Here is a 24,464-nt window from a genome sequence, read left to right as displayed (position 1 = left end):
GATTCAAGACGGAAGGCAGCTAAGAATGACTGTCGAATATGTATTCATGAATATTGTGCACACAGAGCCGAATTGTCAGCAATGGAAGATATGGTCTTCGAAGGGAACAGGTTTGTGATTCTAGAGCTGCTACACAAAAACATGTTCAAGAATGTACACAAAAGATATCTTGTTGATGAAAAATGTAAGAGTAAAGCTTGTGAAGTAATGTACTGGCTTAGAATGAACCAAGCTAGATCATTGCCTCATGTGAAATATGCCTTGGCCAGAGACCAAAGCAGAAAGTATAACTGGTTACATCACATCCTGTACCAGACAGGCTGGAATTCAAAGTTGGTGTGGATAGGCGAAGTTACATTGTTGTAACGGAGTACTTTTCCAATTACCTAGAGGTTGCAACACTGCAATCACCATCCAGAAAAACGGTCATCACCTTCCTGAAAGCTGTGTTTATAAGGCATGGAGTTCCATGTGAACTGGTATCAGACAATGGTCCACAATTTTCAAGCTGTGAATTTGAGTCCATTGACAAACATTTGGAAGCTTCAACATGTAACTTCAAGCCCACATCAGCCAAAACCCTAATGGCCAGTCAAGCATGAAGAAAGTACAAAACAGATGAAAGGATTTCCACAAAACTCTTATGATTTACAGAAGTGCACCACTGCCAAATAGCCTTTCACCAGCCCAAATACTGATGGGTCGATGTATATGCAATAACCTTCTAATGCATGACATCTTCCTGAAATCATTCTTGTGAACTTTCTCTGGACTCCTCTATCCAATGCTAGCACATCTCTTCTTAAATAAGCAGCCTAAAACTGCTCTCAGTACTCCAAGTGCTGTCTGCCTAATGGCTTATAAAGCCTTACATTCTTGCTTTAAGCTCTAGTCCTTTCAAAATGAATGTCAACATTACATTCACCAATTCAACCTGCAAGTTAACTTTTAGGGAATTCTGCAAGTCCCTTTGCACCTCAGATTTTTGAATTTCCTCCCCATTTAGAAAATAGTCTATGCCTTTATTCCTTCTACCAAAGTACATGACCAGACACTTCCCTACAATGTATTCCATCTACCACTTCTTTGCTCATTTTCCCAATCTGTTCAAGTCCTCTACCAGCTCCCTGTTTCCACACTATCTACCCTTCACCTACAGTTGTATCATCTGCAGTTTTGATCACAAAACCATCAATTCCATCATCCTATAATGTGAAAAGATGTGGTCCCAATAATGACCCCTGTGGAACACTAATCACTAACAGCCAATCAGAATAAATCCCCTTTTCTCCAACTATTTGCTTCTTGCCAGTCTGCCAATCTTTTGGTATCCTCTTTTATATTCATATCTCTTCATATTTGAAGATAAGCTAGCCAACTTGGCTTGAAGGACTGAATGACAGAATTCTGTTCCCATGTCTTATGTCTTGCATTTTGTCATTTCTCTCCTTATAGTTTATTAAGATGCCTCTGTTGACTTTTAAAAGCTTCAAAATCTTCTAAATTCACACATTTCTTTTGCTATATTGTGTGCCCTTCCTATTCCTATTATGCTGTTATCCCCTATCAGCCATGGTTGCACTATTCCCCGTTTAGAATACTTCTTCATTATGTACATATCTTGTGCCTTCTGAATTGCCCCCAGGAACTTCAGTTTTTGCCATTCTGCCATTATCCCTGATAGTGTCCCTTTCAATCAATCTTAGCCAGCTCCTCTGTTGTGCCTCTGTAATTCACTTTACTATACTGTGATACTAATAGATCTGACTTTATCTTTTCCTTTGCAAAGTGTAGGGTGAATTCTATCATACAATGATCACCTCTCCTCAGGGTTCCTTTACCTTAAGCTCCCTAATCAAATCTGGTTTATCTGGCTTTACACCGTCCTTCCTCACAGTCTCACTGCACACTGCATCCACTCAAGAACAACATCCGATCCAACACCCAATCCAGAATTGGCTTTTGCTGTGGGCTCAACCACAAACTACTCTAAAAAGTCACGTGTTAGGCATTCTACAAATTCCCTCTCTTGAGATCCAGCAACAACTTGATTTTCCCAACCTACCTGCATATTGAAATTCTCTGTGTCTATTGTAACATTGTCCTATTTACATGCCTTTTCGATTACCATTGTAATTTATATCCCACATCCTGGCTACTGTTTGGAGGCATAGTTATAATTCCTGTCGAGGTCTTTTTTCCTTTGTAGTTTCTTAACTCTACTTACAAGGATCCTACATTTCCTGATCCTATTTCACCTCTTTTCAGGGATTTGATTTCATTTTTTACGAAATGAACTACCCCACACCATCTGCTTGCCTGCCTATCCTTTCAATACAATGTGTATCGTTGGAGATTAAGCTCCCAGCTATGATCTTCTTTCAGCCATGACTCAGTGATGCTCACAACATCATAGCTGCCAATCTCTAACTGCGCTACAAGATCATTTACCTTATTCCATAAACTGAGTACATTCAAATATAACAGCTTCAGCTCAGTATTCATCAGCCTTTTTGATTTTGCCCCCATGTTACACTTCAACCCATCCCAACGACAGCAATTTTGCCCTGTCATCACAGTCCTTCCTCACAGTCTCATTGCATCCACTTGGATACCAACTGCCCCTCCTCAGCCCTATCACTTTGGTCCCATCCCCCTTTCAGGAAAGGATCTTACTCCCTTTAAACTACACTATTGTGAATCCAAGCACTGTGCACCATGTGGACCTATGTATGAATGTATGTATGAATGCTTTCATTCAGCATTACTGTTATTTTACCTAGATTAGTTAGCAAATTCAGTGCACCCCATACATAAGTGGACAATATGATCTGAATAATTGCTAAGTTTGTCTCACAAAAGGCCAATAGCACACTCGTACTACCACCCCCATGCATTACTCCACACACTGGCTCTCAGCACATGCGCTACATAATCCTCTCTTGCCAGCTATTCAGTGCTCATCTGGCAACACAGGAAATAAAAAAGGAGAGGAGGAAGAGAAGAGGAAGGGAGGTACTCCTATCTGTTTGTATTACTCATGATTACCCTTTCTAATAGCAATACAAATAAACAGAACTCAGTTTCACAAGCTTTTTTTTATATTTTCCTTTCAATTACTAATCATTACACCTCCTAATTCTGTTGGACAGTTAACAATCGATTCTGATCTCCGTGTGGGAGGAGGTTACCAGATAGAGAGGGAGAGAAATATTTTAAAGATGCTCAAATTTTTCTTGAATGAAATACGTTATCCCCATTGACTCCAGGAATCTCTGACCCATGGCTGTTAGAAGTGGATAAGCGGGACTGGGATAGTATCGAGGACTTCCAACTCATACCTCCCGAACACACAGCCTTCCAGGGTAAACAGCGGAAGAAGCAGAAGAAACGCCCTGTCTCACAAACCAGCCCATCAGTAACTTCTCACACATCCGTGCAGGAATCCACAGTTTCCACATCGGCCTCGCCAACCACACGAGAACACGGAGAACCATAGTGGAAAGAAATCATCCTGGATCCCGAGCGACTCACAAAGACAATTCTAAAGAGGAATAATCCGGTGAGTAGAAAACTGCAGATTGTCCAGTCTTGAACAACACACAAAGCGAAGGACGAGGTCGTCTATGGAGGGGAACGGACAGTCGAAGTCTTGTCGAGACCTGTATCAATCTCAATTCGGACGAAAGGTCATGACCCGTAAAGTCGACTATACATTGCTCTCTATTAATGCTGCATGCTCTGCTGAATTGTTCTAGCACTCTGTGTTAATAGCATGAGTTTAGAAAGTTAGCAAAGATGTTATCTTAAAGAAGAGAAATTCTGTGGATGCTGGGAATCTAAAGCAACACACACAAAATGCTGGAGGAACTCAGCAGGTCAGGCAGCATCTGTGGGAACGAAGAAATTGTCGATTTTTTTCGGACCGAAACACTTCAGGTCTGGAAAGAAAGACGCAAAAAAATACTTATCTTATCTGACTAAACAATCGTTAACGTGAATGTCTGTGTCCCAAGTCAGAACAAGCATTTACCAAAGAATAACTTATCTAATTAGGACCCTACCGAGACAACAAAAGGGCGCGATCTTCCTCCTTCACTGACACTTCCAAAGCTAGCTACTTATAACGATTGGGTTGCATTTTTTTCCTCCCATACTGAACAAATGACAAAGAAAGTACAAAAACTGTGAGAAGACAATCCTCCCACGAATCTTTGCTTGGATTTAAGGTCTGTGCTCGGTGTATCCAGCGCGCTTCATTAAATTCCACGGCGGTAGCTTAGAGTCATTGATTCCAACAACGGACAGGTTCCTGGTCTTCCGTTTGAAGAATCTGATAACCCCTCCTTATCTGCGCTTCCTCAATACAAAGCTGCGACCTTCCTTGGTTGCCGCGCCAGAAGCATCGTCCTCGCATCGAGTTCTGTTGTCTGGTAAGTTTCCGAAAAGCAGAAAAAAAAACTGACAGTCCCGCCTGTGATTTTGGGTCGGTTCTCAGAACTGCTTTCTCTATTCCGACTAGTCGAACCTTCTTCCGTCTACTTTAAACGCACGGTTATTGCGACGCTGTGTACGGATAGTTTTGGTACCCAACTGTCTAAGAAAATTACATCATAACAGTAACCTAACTTATACATTTGTCCAAATGCACACCATCAATGATATGCGGCATTCCAGAGTCTTTTTAAATCTCTGCTCACGCTGAATGTAAACACGAGAAACAAATGTGTAGTATTGGCATTTCAGTCTGCTGGGTGCCCGTGGAGTTGAGGTGGAATCTGTGAGGACCAAGTTAATCAAATAAATGTTCTAACTAACAACTGCATTTAACTTACCATATAGAGGAACCAAAAATAACCCATGCCAGTCTTTCTTTCCTGATGGTTAGGTATCTCAGTTGGATTGGTGGTGATTTCCAGAATTGGTTTCACTACCGAATGATACAACGAGGATCAAGAATCAAGAATTATTAACCCATCTACTAATCACCGCCATATCTACCTTTTGCTCCCATAATATAAAGGTACAGTAATTGGATCGCAATCCATTATTTTTTAACGTCCATAAGTGAATGCAGAAAATAAATCAGAGCCTTACAACAATGTAGTTAAATTGTGCTATGCTGATTTAAATAAAATTGTTTGTGCATAATTTTATTTTAACCCTAAGTCGAGACATTATTTAAATAGTATAGGTGTTTTAAAAACAAATTATTTCTAAAGCAAGGGGTTTGTATTTTTCTGCCATACAAAAACCTGAAATAATTTCTGTTGTTAAGTATGATTTACATTTGTTAGTGATCTAGATAATTCTCCCAAAAAAAGGAGAAAAAAGGAAATGCAAACACAAGGAAATCTGCAGATGCTGGAAATTCAAGCAACACACACAAAATGCTGGGGGAACACAGCAGGCCAGGCAGCATCTATAGGAAGAAGTACAGTTGAAGTTTTGGGCCGAAACTCTTCGTCAGGACTAACTGAAAGAAGAGATAGTAAGAGATTTGAAAATGGGAGGTGGAAATCCAAAATGATAGGAGAAGACAGGAGGGGGAGAGATAAAGCTAAGAGCTGGAAAGTTGATTGGCAAAAGGGATACAGAGCTGGAGAAGGGAAAGGATAATGGGATGGTAGGCCAAGGGAGAAAGAAAGGGAGATGGAGAACAGGCAAGGAGTGATAGTGAGAGGGGCAGAGAAAGAGAAAAAAGGAAATGCTACCTTTAAACTGCAGAAAATCTGTGCAGTGTTGATGGAACTTTATTTCCATTGAAGAGTTTGGTATTTTCCATTGGATCTTTTATTTTCAGTGGTTGACATTTGCAGCAATTCTAGGCAGATAATTAATTAAAAATTGTAATGACTTGAAGGTTGAGTAACAAAACTGCCATTCGATTGTTGTTGTTGTATGTGTGTGGTGTATGAAAATATAGATGAAAATGTGAGAACTGTAGTGTCAAAATATACCGAGAATAAGTATGAACAGCTCTTAAAAGTTGATAAAACCAAACGTATAAGGTATAGGTGTGAAGTCATGGTTAAGTAACCCCAAGCTTACTAGCTTACTTTTAAACTTTTGCAAGTTTGTTGGTGTTGTCAAAATATATGCTCAAGGAACAGATTTTAGAATAGAATAGTCAGTAAAATAATATTTTCCCATACTGACAGACTTTTTTTTAGTGGTTTATTCCATTTGCTAATACAAGCTTAATTTCTGAGTAGGTAAATCTTGCTCAAAGATATCTTTATGAAGGTTTCTAAATTACTAGGTCATAAGTTTGTGATAGTCATTTTCACAGTTATTTTTCTGAAACTTCACAGGAATAATTGTTGCTTTTTGAGATATGTATTTGACCATACAACCATAAGAGCATGAGATATGGCAGCATAATTAGGCCCTTTTTGAATCTGCTCCACCATTTCACCATGGATGATTCTATTTTCCTCTCATCCACAATGTCCTGCCTTCTTCCTGTATCCCTTCATACCCTGACCAATCACACCATAGGAAACATCCTCTCCACATCCACTCCATCGAGGCCTTTCACCATAGTATTCCAAGTAAGCTCTCAACAGTTCTTTATAAATTCTCAACATTACATCCTTGCTTTTATATTCTAGTTCTCTTGAAATGAATGCTAACATTGCACTTGCCTTCCTCACCACAGACTCAACCTGCAAAGCAACCTTTAGGAAATCCTGCTTAAGGACTCCCAAGACCCTTTGGGCACCTCAGTTTTTTTTAAAATTTTCTCTCCATTTAGAAAATAGTCAACCCTTTCATTTCCTCTACCAAAATGCATGGCCACACACTTCCTGACATTGTATTCCTTCTGCCATTTCTTTGCCCATTCTCCTTATCTGTCCAGGTCTTTCTTAGCCTCAGATCAGAAAGATAAATGAAGTGTGGATCTTCCTGCAAATTCAAGACTCAATGATTCTGCTGGAAATAAAATAAGGATATATTTTTAATATTCTTCCAGAAAAGTGACAGATTGAATAAAGGAAAACAAAATTTCATTAAAAGTGGTGATAAAGAGCTTTATAAAGAAGAGTACTTGAGAGCTAGTGTTGGAGAGATACTTGTTGAGTCAACAGTAGGTAAAAGAATGTATTTCAGTTGCAACAGGCCACCACCAGTCCACTCAATGTAACAAGAACATTGTTTCTGTGCCGTTGCGGTTTCCCTCATATGAAAACATGACACATATTTTATTCAATCTGTGACAGAAGTGACAGTTATAGAGAATGTAAGAAGTAGAAATAGGAATTGGCTATTTGGGCATCTCAATCTTGCTCTACAATTCAATAGCATCATGTCTAGTTTATTTTTGCCATGGCACCATTTTCTTGCACTACCCATATAACACGTGATTCTCAGAATATTCAAAAAGATTATCTAATTCTTGCCTGTCAAATCTGTTGCAATTATTTGAAGAAGTAACAGGCAGGATAGACAAAGGAGAGCAGTTTATGGTGTTTACTTGGATTTTCTGAAGGACTTTGACAAAGAACCGTACATTAGGCTGCTAAACAAGCTGAGAGCCCATGATATTATAGTAAAGATACTAGCATGGATAGAAGATTGGCTGACTGGCAGAAGGCAAATAATGGGAATAATGGGGGGGGGGGCTATTCTGGTTGGTTGATTGTTGTATGGTTCCACAGGCATCAGTATTGGGACTATTTATTTTCACATTATACATCAACAATTTGGCTGAATGAGTTGATGGCTTTATGGTCAAGTCTGCAGATGATACAAAGATACTAGTGGAGGGGCAGGTAGAGTTGGGAAAGCAGGGAGTCTGCCAAAGGCCATAGACAGCTTGAGAAAATGGGCAAAGAAATGGCAGATGGAATATAGTGTAGGGAAGTGTATAGCAGTGCACTTCGTAGAAGGAATAAAGGAGTTAGCTATTTTCTGAATTGGGAGAAAATTGAAAATTGAAAATCAGTGGCCCAAAGGGACTTGGGAGTCCCTAAAGATTAACTTGTAGGATGAATTGGTGGAAAGAAATGCAAATGCAATTTTAGCATTCATTTCGAGAGGATTAGAACACAGGAGCAAGGATGTAATTCCAAGGTTTCATAAGGCCTTGGTCAGATTACTCTTGGAGTGTTGTGAGCAGATTTGGGCCTCTTATATAAGAAAAGATGTGGTGGTATTGGAGGGGGTCCAGAGGAGTTTCATGAGAATGATTCCAGAAATAAAAGGGCAAATGTAAGAGGAGCGTTTGATGGCTCAGAGCCTGTATGCACTGGAGTTTAGAAGAATGAGGGGAGATCTCATGGAAATGTATCAAATATTGAAAGGCCTAGGTTGAGTAGATGTGGGGAGGATATATTCTATAGTGGGTTTCCTAGGTCCACAGGAAAAAATCTCAGAATAGAGGGATGTTCATTTAAAACTCAGGTGAGGAGGAATTTGTTAAGCCAGAGGGTGGTGAATCTTTGGAATTCATTGCCATGGACACCGTGAAGGCAATTCATTGAATATATTTGATGGGAAGGTTGATAGGTTCTTGCTTAGTCAGGGTGTTAGTTAGGCTAACTAATTTTGATTTGTTAAGTTACAGGGTGAAAGTGGGAGAATGGGGTTGAGAGAGATAATAAATCAGCCATGATGGAATAGCAGAGAAGATTCAACAGGCTGAATGATCTAATTCTCCTCCTATGTTTTGTGGTCTTATGATATAATATTCCATTGTTTTATGTATCAAGTCAGGTCAACTTTATTGTTATGCACATGTACAATGAGCAACAGATACAATGAAAATCTTACTTGCAGCAAAGTATTGGACCCATAGAATCAGACAGCATACAGAGCATAAATTATATGTAAATTACATCAGACGGTGATATTAGTGATAAAAGATATTAGTGAAAAATAAGCAGAGGCAGAGACAAATCCATGGTTGTGAAAGAGCTGATCGGTCCTGTTCCATTGCTGAGGTAGGATTAGGGTTGTGCACACAAGAGATTTTCTGATTGACAAATCTATTGTGGTTGTCTACTGTATCCAGTGCTCCTGATATGGCCTTCAGTACATTGATGAGACCCAATGTAGATTGGGGGCTCCTTTGTTGAGCACTTACACTCCTTCTTCAAAAAAACAGAATTTCCTGGTGGAGAACCAATGTAATTCCAATCCACATTTCCATTCTGAATTCTCGGTTGATGGCCTCCTCTTCTGGCATGAAGAGGCCACTCTCGGGTTGGAGGAGCAAAATCTCATTTTCCATCTAGTTAGACTCCAACCTGAACATTGATCTCTCCAACGCATTAATTTTTACCCTTTCACCTTCCTCTTTCCCTCTTCCTTCTTCCTCAATTCACCTCTCTGGAGCCTCCTTACCTCTTCTCCTCACCTGCCTATTACCTTCCCTTGGTGCTCCTCCTGCTTCCCTTTCTCTCATGGTCCACTCTCCTCACCAATCAAATTCCTTCTTCTCCAATCCTTTGGCTTTTCCACCTATCATCTTCCAGCTTCTTAATTGATCCCCCCTCCCATATCCACCTGGCTTCACCTGTCACATCCTCCTTCCCCTCCCCCCACTTTCTTATTCTAGCATCGTCTGCCTTCTATACCAGTCCTGATGATGGGTCTTGGTCCAAATTGTTGACTGTTTATTCACATCCAGTACCCCTTTCATTCCTGGAATCATTCTTGTGAATCTTCTCTGAACCCTCTCCAATGTCGATATATCCTACCTAAAATAAGGAGCCCAAAACTGCACACAATACTCCAAGTGTGGTCTCAAAAGTGCCTTATAGAGCCTCAACATCACATCCCTGCTCTTCCATCCTGCTCTAGAAATAAATGCCAACATTGCAGTTGCCTTCTTCACCACTAACTCAACCTGGAGGTTAACCTTTAGGGTGTACTGCACAAGGACTCCCAAGTCCCTTTGCATCTCTGCATTTTGAAGTTTCTCCCCATCTAAATCATAGTCTGTTTGTTTATTTCTTCCACCAAAATGCATGACCATACACTTTCCAACATTGTATTTCATTTGCCAGTTCTTTGACCATTCCTCTAAGCTATCTATGACTCTCTGCAGGCTCTCTGTTTCCTCAACACTACCCGCTCCTCCACCTATCTTTGTATCATTGGCAAATTTAGCCACAAATCCATTAATCCAATAGTCCAAATCATTGACATACGTCGTAAAAAGCAGCGATCCCAACACTGATCGCTGTAGAACTCCACTGGTAACCGGCAGCCAGCCAGAATAGGATCCCTTTATTCCCACTCACTGTTTTCTGCTGATCAGCCAATGCTCCACCCATGCTAGTAATTTCCATATAATTCCATGGGAGCTTATCTTGCTAAGCAGCCTCATGTGTGGCACCTTGTTAAAGGCCTTCTGAAAATCCAAGTACACCACATCTACTTCATCTCATTTGTCTACCATGCTTGTAATTTTCTCAAAAATTGCAGTAGGTTTGTCAGGCAGGATTTTCCTTTCTGGAAACCATGCTGGCTTTGGCCTATCTTGTCATGTGCCTCCAGGTACTCCGTAATCTCATCCCTAAAAATCGATTCTACCACTTTCTAACCACTGATGTCAGGCTAACAGGTCTATAGTTTCCTTTCTGCTGCCTCCACCCTTCTTAAATAGTGGAGTAACATTTTGCAATTTTCTAGTCATTGGGTACAATGCCAGAATTTATCTTTTCTTCAAGATTGAAGGACATTCATTTAGAATAAAGACGTGGAGAAATTACTTTAGTAGAGGGTGGCAAATCTGTGGAATTTGCTGCCAGGAGCAACTGTGAAGGCCAATCTTTGGGTGTATTTAAGGCAGAGATAGATAGGTTCTTGATAAGCCAGGGCATCAAAGGGTATGGGGTGAAAGTAGGGGAGTGGGGATGACTGGAAGAATTGGACCAGCCCATGACTGAATGCTGGAGCAGACTTGATGGGCAGAATGGCCTACTTCTCCTATATCTTGTGGTCTTAAATGTTCCATGTATGATAACCCTTTCATTCCCAGAATCGTCCTTGTGAACTTCCTCTGAACCTTCTCTAATACTAGCACAGCTTTTCTTAGATGAGGGGCCCAAAACTGTTCAGAATCCTCAAGGTGAGGCCTCCCCTTTGCCTTATAAAGCCTCAGCACCACATTCCCTGCTATGTATTCTAGACCTCTTGAAATAAATGCTAACATTGCATTTGCCTTCCTCACCACAGTCTCTACTTGCAAGTTAACATTTAGCGTGTTCTGCACAAGTGGTCCCAAGTCCCTTTGTATCTCAGATGTTTGGATTTTTTCCCTGTTCAGAAAATAGTCTGCACATTTATTTCTACTACCAAAGTGTATTACCATGCATTTTCCAACATTGCATTTCATTTGTCACTCTCTTGCCCATTCTCCTAGTTGGTCTAATTTCCTTCTGCAGCCTACCTGTTCCCTCAACACCACTGGCACTACCACTAATTCTTGTATCGTCTACAAACTTGGCAACAAAGCCATCTATTCCATCATCTAAGCTATTGATATAAAGCATAAAAAGGAATGTTCCTAACACCACCCATAGCGGAACACCACTACTCAGTGGCAGTCAACCAGAAATGGATCCTTTTATTTCCACCCACTGCCTTGCACCAAACAATTGATTCCCTTGCCAGTAACTTTTCTGTAGTACTATGGGCTCTTACCTTGGTAACCAGCCTCATGTGTGGCACCTTGTCAAAGGCCTTCTGAATGTGCAACTATCCAACATCCACTGCATCCCTTTATCTATCCTACTTATAATCTCCTCAAGGAATTTCAATAGGTTCAACTGGCAAGACTTTCCCTTGAGGAAACCACGCTGACTTTAACATAACATAAGAACATAAGAAATAGGAGCAGGAGTAGGCCATCTGGCCCATTGAGCCTGCCCCGTCATTCAATAAAATCATAGCTGATCTGTCCGTAAACTCAGCTCCATCTACCTGCTTTTTCCCATAACCCTTAATTCCCTTACTATGTAAAAATCTATCTAACTGTATCTTAAATGTATTTAGTGAAGAAGCCTCAACTGCTTCCCTGGGCAGAGGATGCCACAGATTCACCACTCTCTGGGAAAAACAGTTACTCCTCATCTCTGTCCTAAACCTTCTCCCCTGAATCTTGAAGCAATGTCCCCTAGTTCTTGTCTCACTTATCAATGGAAACGGCTTTTCTATCTCTATCTTATCTATACCTTTCAAAATGTTGTATGTTTCTATAAGATCCCCTCTCATTCTTCTGAATTCCTGAGAGTATAGTCCCAAGCGACTCAATCTCTCCTCATAGGTTAACCCCTCCATCCCTGGAATCAACCTGGTGAACCTCCTCTGTACTGTCTCCAAAGCCAGTATAGCCTTCCTCAAGTATGGAGACCAGAACTGCACACAGAATTCCAGGTGCAGCCTCACCAGTACCCTGTACAGTTGCAGCATGACCTCCCTGCTCTTGAGTTCAATCCCTCTAGCAATGAAGGCCAACATTCTGTTTGCCTTCTTAATAACCTGTTGTACCTGCAAGCCAATTTTTTGCGATTCATGAACAAGCACTCCCAAGTCCCTTTGCACAACAGCATGCTGCAATCTTTCACCATTTAAATAATAATCTGCTCTACAAATATTCTTTCCAAAGTGGATAATCTCACATTTACCAACGTTGTATTCCAGCTGCCAGACCTAGACCCATTCACTTACCCTATCAATATCCCTCTGCAGACTCTCCACATCCTCTGTACAATTTGTTTTTCCACTCAGTTTAGAGTCATCAGCAAATTTTGCTACACTACACTCGGTCCCCTCTTCCTTTGTCCCATCTTATCCTGTGTGTCCAAGTACTACATGACCTCATCCTTAATAATTGTCTCCAACATCTTCCCAACCACTGAGATCAGGCTAACTAGTCTCTAATTTCCTTTCTGCTGCCTTCTCCTTTCTGAAAGAGTGGAGTGAGATTTCCAGTTTTCCAGACCTCTGACACCATGCCAGAGTCCAATGATTTTTGAAAGATCATTACTAATGCCTCCACAATTTCTAACACTACTTTTTCAGAACCCTAGGGTGCAGTTCATCTGGTCCAGCTGACTTATTTACTCTTTGGTCTTTAATTTTGAGCACCTTCTCCCTTGTAATAGTAATTACACTCACTTTGCTTCCCTCACACCCTTCAACATCTGGCACACTGCTAGTGTCTTCCACAGTGAAGACTGATGCAAAATACTCGTTTAGTTCATCTGCCATCTGCTTGACCCTGTTATTATTTTTTTTGGCTGATTTCCTAGCAGTCCTATATCCAGTCTCATCACTCCTTTATTTTTCACATACTATCCACTTTGATATTGTTTGCTAGCTTGATTTCATATTTCCTCTTTTCCCTCCTAATGATTATTTTATTTGGTCTCTGTTGGGTTTTAAAAGCTTCCCAATCCTCTCTGATTTTTGCTTTGTTGTATGCTCTGACTTTTGCTTTTACATTAGCTTTGACTTCCCTTGTCAGCCACGGTTGTACAATTGTGCCATTTGAGTATTCTTTGTTTTTGGAATACATCTATCCTGCACCTTCCCCACATATACCATTGCTGATCTGCTGTCATCCCTGCCAGCATCTCCTTCCCATTTACTTTGGCCAACTCCCTCTCACATCACTGTAATTTCCTTTACTCCACTGAAATACTGCTACGTCAGACTTAACTTCCTCCCTATCAAATTTCAAGTTGAACTCAATCACATGAAGAACCTAATGGCTCTTTTATCTTAAGCTCTCTAATCATCTCTGGTTCATTACATAACACCCAATCCAGTATAGCTGATCCCCTAGTATGGTCAAACTTCTCTAAAATGCCAACTCATAGGCATTCTACAAACTCACTCTCTTGAGATCCATTTTCATGCCGATTTTCCCAATCAACCTACATGTTGAAATCTCCCATGAATCATAACATTGCCCTTCTGACATGCCTTTTCTATTTTCTTTTATAATCTGTGGTCCACATCCCACCTACTCTCAGGAGGCCAGTATATAAATGCCATTAGGGTCCAGTTTCTTAGCTCAACCCACAAGAATGCAACATCTTCCAGTCCTACATCATATCTTTCTAATGATTTGATGCTATTGTTTACCAGAAGGGCCACACAACCCCCTCTGCCTTACTTCCTATCCCTCCAATACAATGTATAACCTTAGACATATAGCTCCCAACTACAACCATCCTCAGCCATGATTCAGAGATGGCCATAACATCATACCTGACAATCTGTAATAGTGCAACAATATTCTAGTCCACTCGAACAATATGCTAACATTACATTTGCCTTCCTTACCACTGACTCAACCTGCAAGTTTATCTTTCGATAATCTGGCACGACTCCCAAGACCCTTTGCACACTGATTTTTGAATTTTTCCCTGTTTAGAAAATAGTCTACACCTTTATTCCTTCTATAGAAGTGCAATACCATCCATTTCCCTATACTAGCCTTCAGTGAGATGGTGGTGTGCTTGGATGCAGAGTCTTCTACAGGACCAACCAAAGGTGCTACTGTCTTTGTTAAATGTTTTTTTTATGATCACAAAATCCCACTGGACATTAAGAACTCAAAGTACTGCACTACTACGCTGTTAGCATTTGCTCATTGGTGGAGAAGTTGAAGAGCTGTATTTTGTACGGATAATGCTACTGTCTGCATCAGAGAGTCAAAATTAGTGCTGAAGGAGGTTTGCAGTCTAACAGTGAATAATTGCTTTGGTTGATTTTCTTGTGACGGCAAGACCCTGTTGGACATTGTTAATGTATAATGCTGGAAATCCCATTCACTGATTTGTTGGGGAATGCTGGAGATGGATATCAGGGTAGCTGTGGCCTTGATTGTGGTGACAGCTGGTCCTTATTCTGTAGTGTTGTCTGTCTGCAGCCACCCAGGAGGGAGGTGTCGGGGTTGGTGCACTCCATCCAAGTACCGGATGGGGTGTGCAACTGTGTACACTTGAAATCAGTGCTGCCCTATGGTGTTCACTCAGCAGAACACGAGATGTAATATGTTCAACTGCAGACTGCTGCAACATTGATGGACTCAGGGACTTGGGCTACTGTATGTTTTCTTTGTGTGACTGTTTTTTTACTGCTGTCCTGTATGTGCTATGTGTGCCTTGTGCTGTGTATGACTGTTGGTAAAACGTTGCGCACCTTGGCCTTGGACTGACACTGTTTTGTTTGGCTGTATTCGTGTAAGTTTGAATAACAATTAAACATGAACTTGAATTAAATTCCATTCTTTGCCCATTCTCATAATCTGTCTAAGTCCTTCTGCAAATGCCATGCTTATTCAACAATACCTGCCCCTCCACCTGTCTTTGTATCGTCTGCAAACCTGGCCACAAAGCCATCAATTCTGTCATCCAAATCATTAACATAAAGTGAAAAGAAGCAGTCCCTACACTGAACCCTGCAGAACACCACTAGTCAACAGTAGCCAACCAGACTAGGCCCCATTTATTCTGACTCTTTGCCTCCTGCCAGTAAGTTAATTTTCTATCCATGCCAGTCCTTTTTCTTAATACCATGATTCTTATATTCTTAAGTAGCCTCATGTGTGCAACTTCTCAAAGACCTTCTGGATATACAAGTAAACAACATCCACTGACTCTCCTTTGACTTTCCTGTCTGTTATTTCCTCAAAGAACTCCAACAGATTTACAGGCAAGATTTCCCCTTAAAGAAACCTTGCTGACTTTAGCCTATTTAAGATGTGAAACCTCATCCTAATAATAAACTCCAAAATCTTCCCAACTACTAAAATCAGGCGAACTGGCCTATAGTTTCCTTACTTCTGCCTCCTTCCCTTCTTAAAGAGTGGAGTGACATTTCCAATTTTCCAGTCCTCCGGAACCATTCCAGACTCTCATTATTCTTAAAAGGTCACTACTAATGCCTCCACAATCTCTTCAGCTACCTCATTCAGAATCCTGAGGTGTAGTCCATCCAATCTAGCTGACTTATCTAGAGTACATTTAGATTTTCAGCTTCCCAAGCAACTTCTCCTTAATAATAGCATGCCACTCTTGAATTGCTGGTATATTGCTAATGTCTTCCACAGCGAAGACTGATGCAAAATACTTATTAAATTTGTCTGCCTTTTATTTATCGCCCTTACTACTTCTCCAGCACAACTTTTCAGTGGTCTGAAATCCAGTCTCATCTCTTCCACTCTTTATATATCTGAAAAATATTTTGGCTTCTCTTTAATATTCCTATTATCATAAGATCAGAATTTGATATAAGCGTTTTCATTTTTCATCTTTTCTCTCCTTATGGTGTTTTTAGTTGACTTCTTTGGTTTTTAAAAGCTTCCCAATCCTCTACTATAATTTTCCATTTTTTTGCTATATTATGTGCCTTCTTTTTTGGTTTTGTGCTGTCTTTGACATCTCTTGTCAGCCACAGTTGTTTCATTCTCCCTTCAGAATACTTCTTCATTTTTGGGATGTAAGTGCTCTGTGATTTCCAAATTTCCCCCAGGATCTCTAGCCATTGCTGTTCTGCCATGATTCTTGATGGTGTCCTCTTCCAACCAATTTTGGCCAGCTTCTCTCTCATGCCTCTGTAACTCCCCTTACTCCACTGTAATAGAAACATAGAAAACCTACAGCACAATACAATGCCCTTCAGCCCACAAAGCTGTGCCAAACATGTCCTTGCCTTAGAAATTATGTAGGGTTACCCATAGCCCTCTATTTTTCTAAGCTCCATGTACCTGATACATCTGACTTTATTTTCTCATTCTCAAAGAGCAGGGTGAATTCTGTCATATTATGAGCATTGTCTCCCAAGGGTTCATTTGCCTTAAGCTCTCAAATCAAATCTGGCTCATTGCACAACACTCAATTCAGAATAGCCTTTCTCTTAATTGGGCTCAACCACAAGCTGCTCTAAAAACCCATCTCGTAGGCATTCATACATTCTCTCTCTTAGAATCCAGCACCAACCTGAATTTCCCAATCTACCCGCATATTGAAAACCCCCAAAGACTATCATAACATTGCCCTTAATCCGTGCCTTTTCAATTTCCTACTGATAATTATCTCTCACATTCTAACCACTGTTTCGGGACCTGTATATAATTTCCATTAGGGTATTTTTACCCTTGCAGTTTCTTAATTCTACTCTCAAGGTTTCTACACTTCTGATTCCATGTCACCTCTTTCTAAGCATTTTATTTAATTTTACCAACAGAGTCATTGCACCAATTCTGCCTACTTGCCTGTCCTTTCAATGCAAGGTGTATCCTTAGATGTTAACCTTTCAACTATGATCTTCTTTCAGGCACAACTCAGTGATGCCCTCAGCCTCATATCTGCCAATCTCTAAGAGCGACAAGATCATAGACTTTATTCTGCATACTGCTTGCATTAATGTATAACGTATAATGCCTTTAATCCTGTATTCCTCAGCCTTTTCAACATTGCCCCCATGTTATACTTCACCTCATCCCACTGACTGCACTTTTGCCCTATCATCTGTTTGTCTTTCCTCACCATCTCACTACATATTGCATCAACTTGTATACCAACTTTCCTATCCTCAGCTCTGACACTCTTGTTTGTATCCCACTGCCAACTTAGTTGAAGCCCTCCCCAAGTTCTAGCAAGCCACCCTGCAAGAACACTGGCCCTCCTCGGTTCAGGTGTAACCTGTCCATTTTTTACAGGTCATACTATCTCAAGAAGGGATCCCAGTGATCCAGAAATCTGAAATGCTGCCCCGTGCACCACTCCCTCAGCCACTTATTCATCTGCACTGTGACCCTATTCTTGTCCCGACTAGCACATAGTACTGGCAGTAAATCCAGAGGTTACCACCCTTGAGGTGCTGTTCTTCAGCCCCCTCTGTAACTCCCTAAAGTCACTGTGCAGGACCCCTTCCCCATTGCTACCCATGTCATTGGTGCCAAAGTGCACCAGAATCTCTGGCTGTTTGCGCTCCCTCTTGAGAATCTTCAGCAGTACCTCTGAGACTTCCTGAACCCTAGCTCCTGGGAGGCAACACACCACCCTGGCTTCTCTTTCGCCACCACGGAATCTGCTGCCTGTCCTCCTTACTATCACAACTTGTTTCACTGCAGGTCTGCCTGGCCTTACTCTGATTTGTCTCAGATCTAGCCACTGGCCTGGTTGCTGCTACTGTGCCCTGATAGGTTATCGCGCTACCCCTGCACCCTCCACCCACCCCCCCCCAGCAGTATCCAAAGGGTTATACTTGTTGCTGAGGGGAATGGCCGGGGGGGGGGGGGTGGGGGTGAGCCTGCACTGACTTCTTACTCCTCTTACTTCTCCATGTGGTCATCTATCTATTATCTGAAGTCTGCACTCTGGTTGTGATCACTTCAGTAGAAGTCTCATCTATGAAGTTTTCAGCTTCCTGACTGTATCCAGCTTGAGTTTCAGTCCCTTGATCTTGTCGGTCAGGAGCTGAAGTTGGGAGCACTTCCTGCTGATGCGGTCATCAGAGAGACTGTTAGGTCCCTTAAAATTCCACAAATTACAGGACGAGCATTCTACTGCCTGAACTATCATCCTGCCTACACATGATATACCTCTAAATTTTCAAGATTCATTACTAGCCTGTGCCTGTTCTTGACTAAGCCTGTTGAAAGTCTGACCACTCTAGTATTGTCCACTCCAACAGTAACTGCTCCCCTCAAACCTTGCTTCTTTTTCATTGGCCCTTGCTAAGTTACTATTAACCCAAGAGATATCCCTCTCCTCAAACAAGTCCTGACAGGTGCCACTCATTTTTTTAAAACTGGTGTGTAAGGTCCACAAGGAACTGTTTCCACTCACCCTGTGATCTCCTGCTTGGAAGACAGAGCAGAATTCCTGATTTATGTTCCAATACAAAATCAGAAGGTGTATCATCAATGAAAATTGTCTTGGTGGCTAAAGTGTAGATGGCACTGTGGTTGCTGTAAAATGATCGCTGCCAAGGAATTAGGCATAGAACTGCAATATGTGCTGCCACAGAGTCACATCAGTTGGATGTTGAGGGAGTGGAATCCTTATGACTTCTTGAAAATAGGGGAGCTAATTGGTGGCACCTACAATGAATCACACTAATTCTCCAAGCTGTCTTTGCCTGCTTGGTTCTGAAAGGAACCTGCAACACTCCTCATTACCTCAGTACTGCATGAGGCAATAAAACACTGTTGGAGGTGTTTAAACCAAGTTTTAGAATTGGGATTTGAACCCGATTAGAAAGGAAAATATCAGCACCTTGCAGACATCTAAGCAAATGAAAGTAGAAATTACCATGAACAGTTATTAACTCTAGCAACACTAATGTGAGACTGCCCTAAATATTGCACATTTTAGTTTTTATGCTTTACCCAGCCTCATTCCCAGCATAAACCTTATAATTTAGCTTTAAAACTTTCAATTTGATTACTGTTTTTTACCTAGTAATAGGAACAACTTGGTAGATGGAGAAACCATTTCTGTTTATTGGAACATTTTACTTAGATGTAGGAGCAAATTTTAGTTGGGTGCCAAGCCTTTTTGGCATAGAGTTAGAAAACACTTTGACATTGCAAAACTTGGTTCATTCTTGCAGCTCCCTCCTGCAAAACAAGTTGACATTAAATGACTTGTTATTTATAGGTACTGTATAGGAATGATGGATTTTGATGAACTAAGGGTGTTAAAGAATATTAGAAAACATGGCAAAAGGAGCTGGCTGATACATGAATTCAGCTTGATTTGTTGAATGGTGACACAGTTCATTCCTCTTCTGTTGTCCTTGTATGTGAGAGCAAAGCAGGGAGTGTGAGTCACTAATAAATATAAGTTGGAGAAGTGCTCGTTACTCAAAGCAGTAACAGAGAGGAATTTACAAATCCTTTGAGTAGTTGAAGGAGAATAAAACATATTTTATAGAGAAAAGTAAATACTGTACATTAAGGTAAAAGGAATCTGATGAGGGTTGTTCAGATTAGGAGCAAATTTCCGTGGAGCAGAAGATTAGGCCAGATTATCTGAATGAGGGTGATTTTCATCAATGCAATTTCAAATATGGAAGTAATGATACTTCCTGATAAATTAACATTTTCGAACAATAGTTATATGTCATTGCAGTGTCAAAGGATTCAAAGTACAATTATTATCAAAGCATGTATGCAGTATACAACTCTAAGATTTGTCTTCTCCACAGAGAGCAATTAAACAAAGAAAATCATGGAACCTGTTCAAAGATTTAAAAAAATGCAAAAACCAGCAACGCAAATTGCACAACTGGCAACAAAAACATCATCCACCCATTCATGCAATAAACAAATTGCATAAACTGCAACAAAAACAACAGCCCCCCCCGTGCAAAAACCAAATTGTGCAAACAGCGAAAGGACCATCAACCACCCCTTGCACAATAAACAAATCGCACAAGCGGCAACAAGAACTTCAACCCCCCCGCGCAAAAAAACGAATTCTGCAATCAGCAACTAGACCATCAACACCCCCTCGCGCAATAAACAAATCGCACAAGCGGCAACAAGAACATCAACCCCCCCCGCGCAAAAAAACGAATTCTGCAATCAGCAACTAGACCATCAACACCCCCTCGCGCAATAAACAAATCGCACAAGCGGCAACAAGAACATCAACCCCCCCGCGCAAAAAAACGAATTCTGCAAACAGCAACTAGACCATCAACACCCCCTCACGCAATAAAGAAACTGTGCAAACAGGAACAAGAAAAAATTAGCGTTAACACAGAAAATAACACACAAAATCGAAAGAGTCCATATTCAGTTCAGCTCAGTGTTCATTATCTGCAGGCCGGCCTGATTCAAAGTCGCCCAAAATAGCAAAATAGCAACAGAAAAAGGAACGACCGGGAACTACTGTCCAATACACAAACCACAGACCCAAAACTTCGGTTCCATCGTCTGACAGCATCGAGGGCGAGAGAGAGACTTATAATCAGATCATGGTAATGGATGCGAAATATTTGGCACTGATAATATTCTGTTATATTTTGGGAAGAACTCAAGGTAAGCAGACCTGTCATCTGTATTTTCTCGAGTGTACTATATCTAGCCCAAATAAAATATTATAGTTCTGAAAGGAGCCATGAAGACTCTACTGGAAAGGTTTCCAGCATTATCAGAGATGGGTACAAGGAGAGGCCTTTTAAAAGGCTCATTTGGAACTTACGCTAGCTCTTAGTTGGAAACAGTTTCACAGAACCCAAGAATACGAGCAGTGGTTAAATGGATTAGAACACCAATGATGTACTGTCCTATTGTTTAGGAACACTAATTGTTTGGTATCTGGCTCACAAGGTTCTGCTTATTGCAGTCACATAAAGTTCACTGGTTCTTAGGATACCTTAATGTACAAAATGACATCTAATAAACAAAGAGTATGTTGGTGTATTAACAAGAATAATACTCATAGTTTTGAAAATCTTCCAGTCCAGCACCACTAGTTTTGAGAATCAGGTTGTTGTAACTTAATTGTAATTGGACTCTTGATGGAAGTGAATATTCACTGGGAAAACATTACAGCTGAAATTTCAGACAAAAATTGTAAAAATGTTTTCATAAGTCAAATATTTTTTGAAGCATGAGGTATTAGAGGAAATCTGAGGAAACAACCCATAAGCTAAAACCCAGTTAGTTGAATCTGACTGGAAGAATCAGGTAACATGCAGTTATTTCCCAATTAGCTTTTGCCTAAGAGGAGGTCTTTCTCTGTTACTGACTGAGTAAGATTATTCTAAACAGGATAAACCACCAAGGCATATCAAACCCAGGGAAGACCCTAAGACAATTGCTGGAGGAGGAGCTTTCATCGGTCAGGGTTGACCATGGGTGTTGCTAGCTGTCTAGATAAGCAAGCCTGGACAGTATGATATGGAGAACAAGCTGTTGCCCTTGTAGCAAGCTCCCCCTCTCCACCCATCTGATGAAACCAAAGGAATGGTAGAGACCAATACAGATTGTCATCGGTGGCATCACAGGGGTTGCCAGTCAGCATTGAGATCAACATAGGACTGCCTTAGGGACACCAGCTCTTGGCTTTTCCTTGGGTTGTTTATTCCTGAAGCCCACCCCAGGAGTGGGTATAGCCACAAGACAACGGAGGAGTGAGATCAGAGTTTTCCTTCTCCTAGATGAGCTGCCTACTATGGCTGATGAGCCCCATCTGCACAAAGTGACTGGTTTTAAGGCAACAGTAACCCACCTTTACCCCTTCTGCTGTCAGTAGAAACTGTTCCGCCAGGCTTAGAAGCTAAGCTATGTGTAAATGCCAGTATCTGGACTTGGTTGTCAGAAGCTATTTGAGGCACGTGCCATTGGAAGCATTTAATAATCAGTGAAGCTTTTCCCTATGACCACCCCAGCTGTAACAACCTATAACAATCACTGGAGATATTAGATATTATAAAGGGTTTCCTAAATTATTCTAATAACTTTAATTTACAGGAGAGGAACCCAATCCACTATGGGACTTAAGGCATATATTATTTGGACATTTAGACTCTATCAAATCTCATGCAATCTGCTTTTAGTATTAATGGAAATGTTTTGCAATGCATTAACTCATGGTAAAATATCTAAAGGCTGAATCTATGTTATGTAGTCAGTGTACAGTTTCTAGTCATTTACTGTAAACTCTGCAAATGAGTAACGTTTATTTCCTTTTGTTGTTAGGATGTCTGATTGGCAAGTGTTTTTCAAAAAGCTCTGCACGAGTATCCGTTACTGAAGGGCAGCATGTCCGTTTAGCGTGCAATCTGTGTAATGCATCCACTCCTCTTGATATGAGCAGTCTTCAAGCATGCAGATTTAACATCACCTGGTACAAACATACTCCTGAAGGTGGTCATAGAAACATTTTACGAGAAGCAGGCAGGATTACCTATGAAGAAACCTCATTAGGATTTTGGCCTGTCTTTGTGAATGACACTGGGAGTTATAGTTGTTCTGTTTTGTAAGTAGCAATGGGAGTATTTATTTACTGTTCAGATTTTCTGCATGTTGTAACACTCAAATGACCTAACAAAATTTCCTGTACATTCTAGCCCAATTACTTTTGCCTTGCAGTATAGTTTTCTTTGAATAAATATTAGGTATATTGGAAGCCATTCCTCAAACAGACAGGGACTTATATAGGTTCATATTAGAGGACAAAAATGCACTGTGAATGCATAGATATTGTTTGTGAAAGATTTTGACACAGGCTTAATGTTCAGCATTTCTTGTGAATTAATGAATTCAGCTGGTCTAATGGAAAATATTTTGGCGTTAGTCGTGCTTGGATTGTATTAGCTTTTCAGTTTGTACCTAATTTTGAAAAATAATCAACATATTCAGTGGAATCAATAAGCAGGAAGAGAATAACGCATGAGATGACAATCTTGGTAATATAATTAAATCGAGGAGCAGTTATAAGTTCCTGAGTATAAACATTTCCGAGAATCTGGGGCCAATACATTGATGCAATCAGGAAGAAATACACCACTGGCTCTACTTCATTCGGAGTTTAGTATGTCACCAAAGATTCCTCTGGGTGTATGGTGGAGAGCTTTTTGACTGGTTGCATCATTGCCTGGCATAGAGGCTCCATTGTGCAGGATCAGAAGAGGTTGCAGAAAGTTAGAGACTCAGCTACTCTATCTCCATTATGGGCATAACCGTCCCCACCATTGATGACATTTTCAAGAGGTGGTGCCTCCAGAAGTTGGCATCTATCATTAAGGATCCTCACCATCTGGGACATACCCTCACAGCCTGAGGGAGCCTGAGGACCCAGACTCAGCGGTTCAGGAACAACTTCTTCCTTCATTTCATCAGATTTTGGAGTGGTCTGTGAACCCATGAATACTACCTCTTCCTTTTTTAACACTATTTATTTTGCAATTTCAAAGTTCAAAGAAAATTTATTATCAAAGTACATATATGTCAATGAGATTTATTTTCTTGTGTAAATGCAAAGAAACATAATAGAATCAATGAAAACCTCCAAACAAGACAACCACTATGCAAAAGGCACCAAACTATACAAATACAAAAGGAAAAAAAAACACAATAATAAATAAATAAGCAGTAAATATTGAGAACATAAGATGAAAGTGAGTTAATATGCTGTCAGAGCTGTTCAGTATTGGGGCAAGTGAAGTTGAGTGAAATTATTCCCTCTGGATCAAGAGCATGATGATTGAGGGGTAATAATGGCTCTTGAACCTGGTGGTGTGAGTCCTGAGGTTGTTGTACCTCCTTCCTGATGGCAGCAGTGAGAAGAGAGCAGAGCCTGATTGTGGGGGACCTTGATAATGGATGCTGCTTTCCTGTGACAACACTCCCTGTAGATGTGCTCAACAGTGGGGAGGGATTTACTGGTGACAGACTGGGGTTTATCCACTACCTTTTGTAAGCTTTTTCATGGAAGGGCATTGGTGTTTCCATACCAGGCTGAGATGCAGCCAGTCAA

The 24,464-nt window shown here is 40.8% G+C and overlaps 1 protein-coding gene across 5 annotated transcripts in view; it reads left to right on the top strand.

The window, feature by feature from the left end:
- Window positions 1-3,178: 3,178 nt before the first annotated feature.
- The window catches only part of LOC132391350 (interleukin-18 receptor 1-like), a 47,758-nt gene continuing 26,472 nt past the window's right edge, over window positions 3,179-24,464 (top strand). Inside the window, exons 1-4 of one of the 5 annotated variants that reach the window (XM_059964409.1) lie at window positions 3,179-3,562; window positions 4,889-5,023; window positions 20,804-21,019; window positions 22,685-22,964. In XM_059964409.1, coding sequence (XP_059820392.1) covers window positions 20,956-21,019; window positions 22,685-22,964 — 344 coding nt within the window. In that variant the 5' untranslated portion in view covers window positions 3,179-3,562; window positions 4,889-5,023; window positions 20,804-20,955. Of the gene's footprint in view, window positions 3,563-4,888; window positions 5,024-19,283; window positions 21,020-22,684; window positions 22,965-24,464 lie in introns of those variants that run through there. The other 4 variants (XM_059964410.1, XM_059964412.1, XM_059964413.1 and 1 more) reach the window with 4 other exon arrangements.

The sequence above is a fragment of the Hypanus sabinus genome, chromosome 3, assembly GCF_030144855.1.
Source record: "Hypanus sabinus isolate sHypSab1 chromosome 3, sHypSab1.hap1, whole genome shotgun sequence".
Lineage (NCBI taxonomy): Eukaryota > Metazoa > Chordata > Chondrichthyes > Myliobatiformes > Dasyatidae > Hypanus > Hypanus sabinus.
Note: the sequence above shows the minus strand (reverse complement) of the source record. Positions and strands in the feature narration are given on the sequence as shown.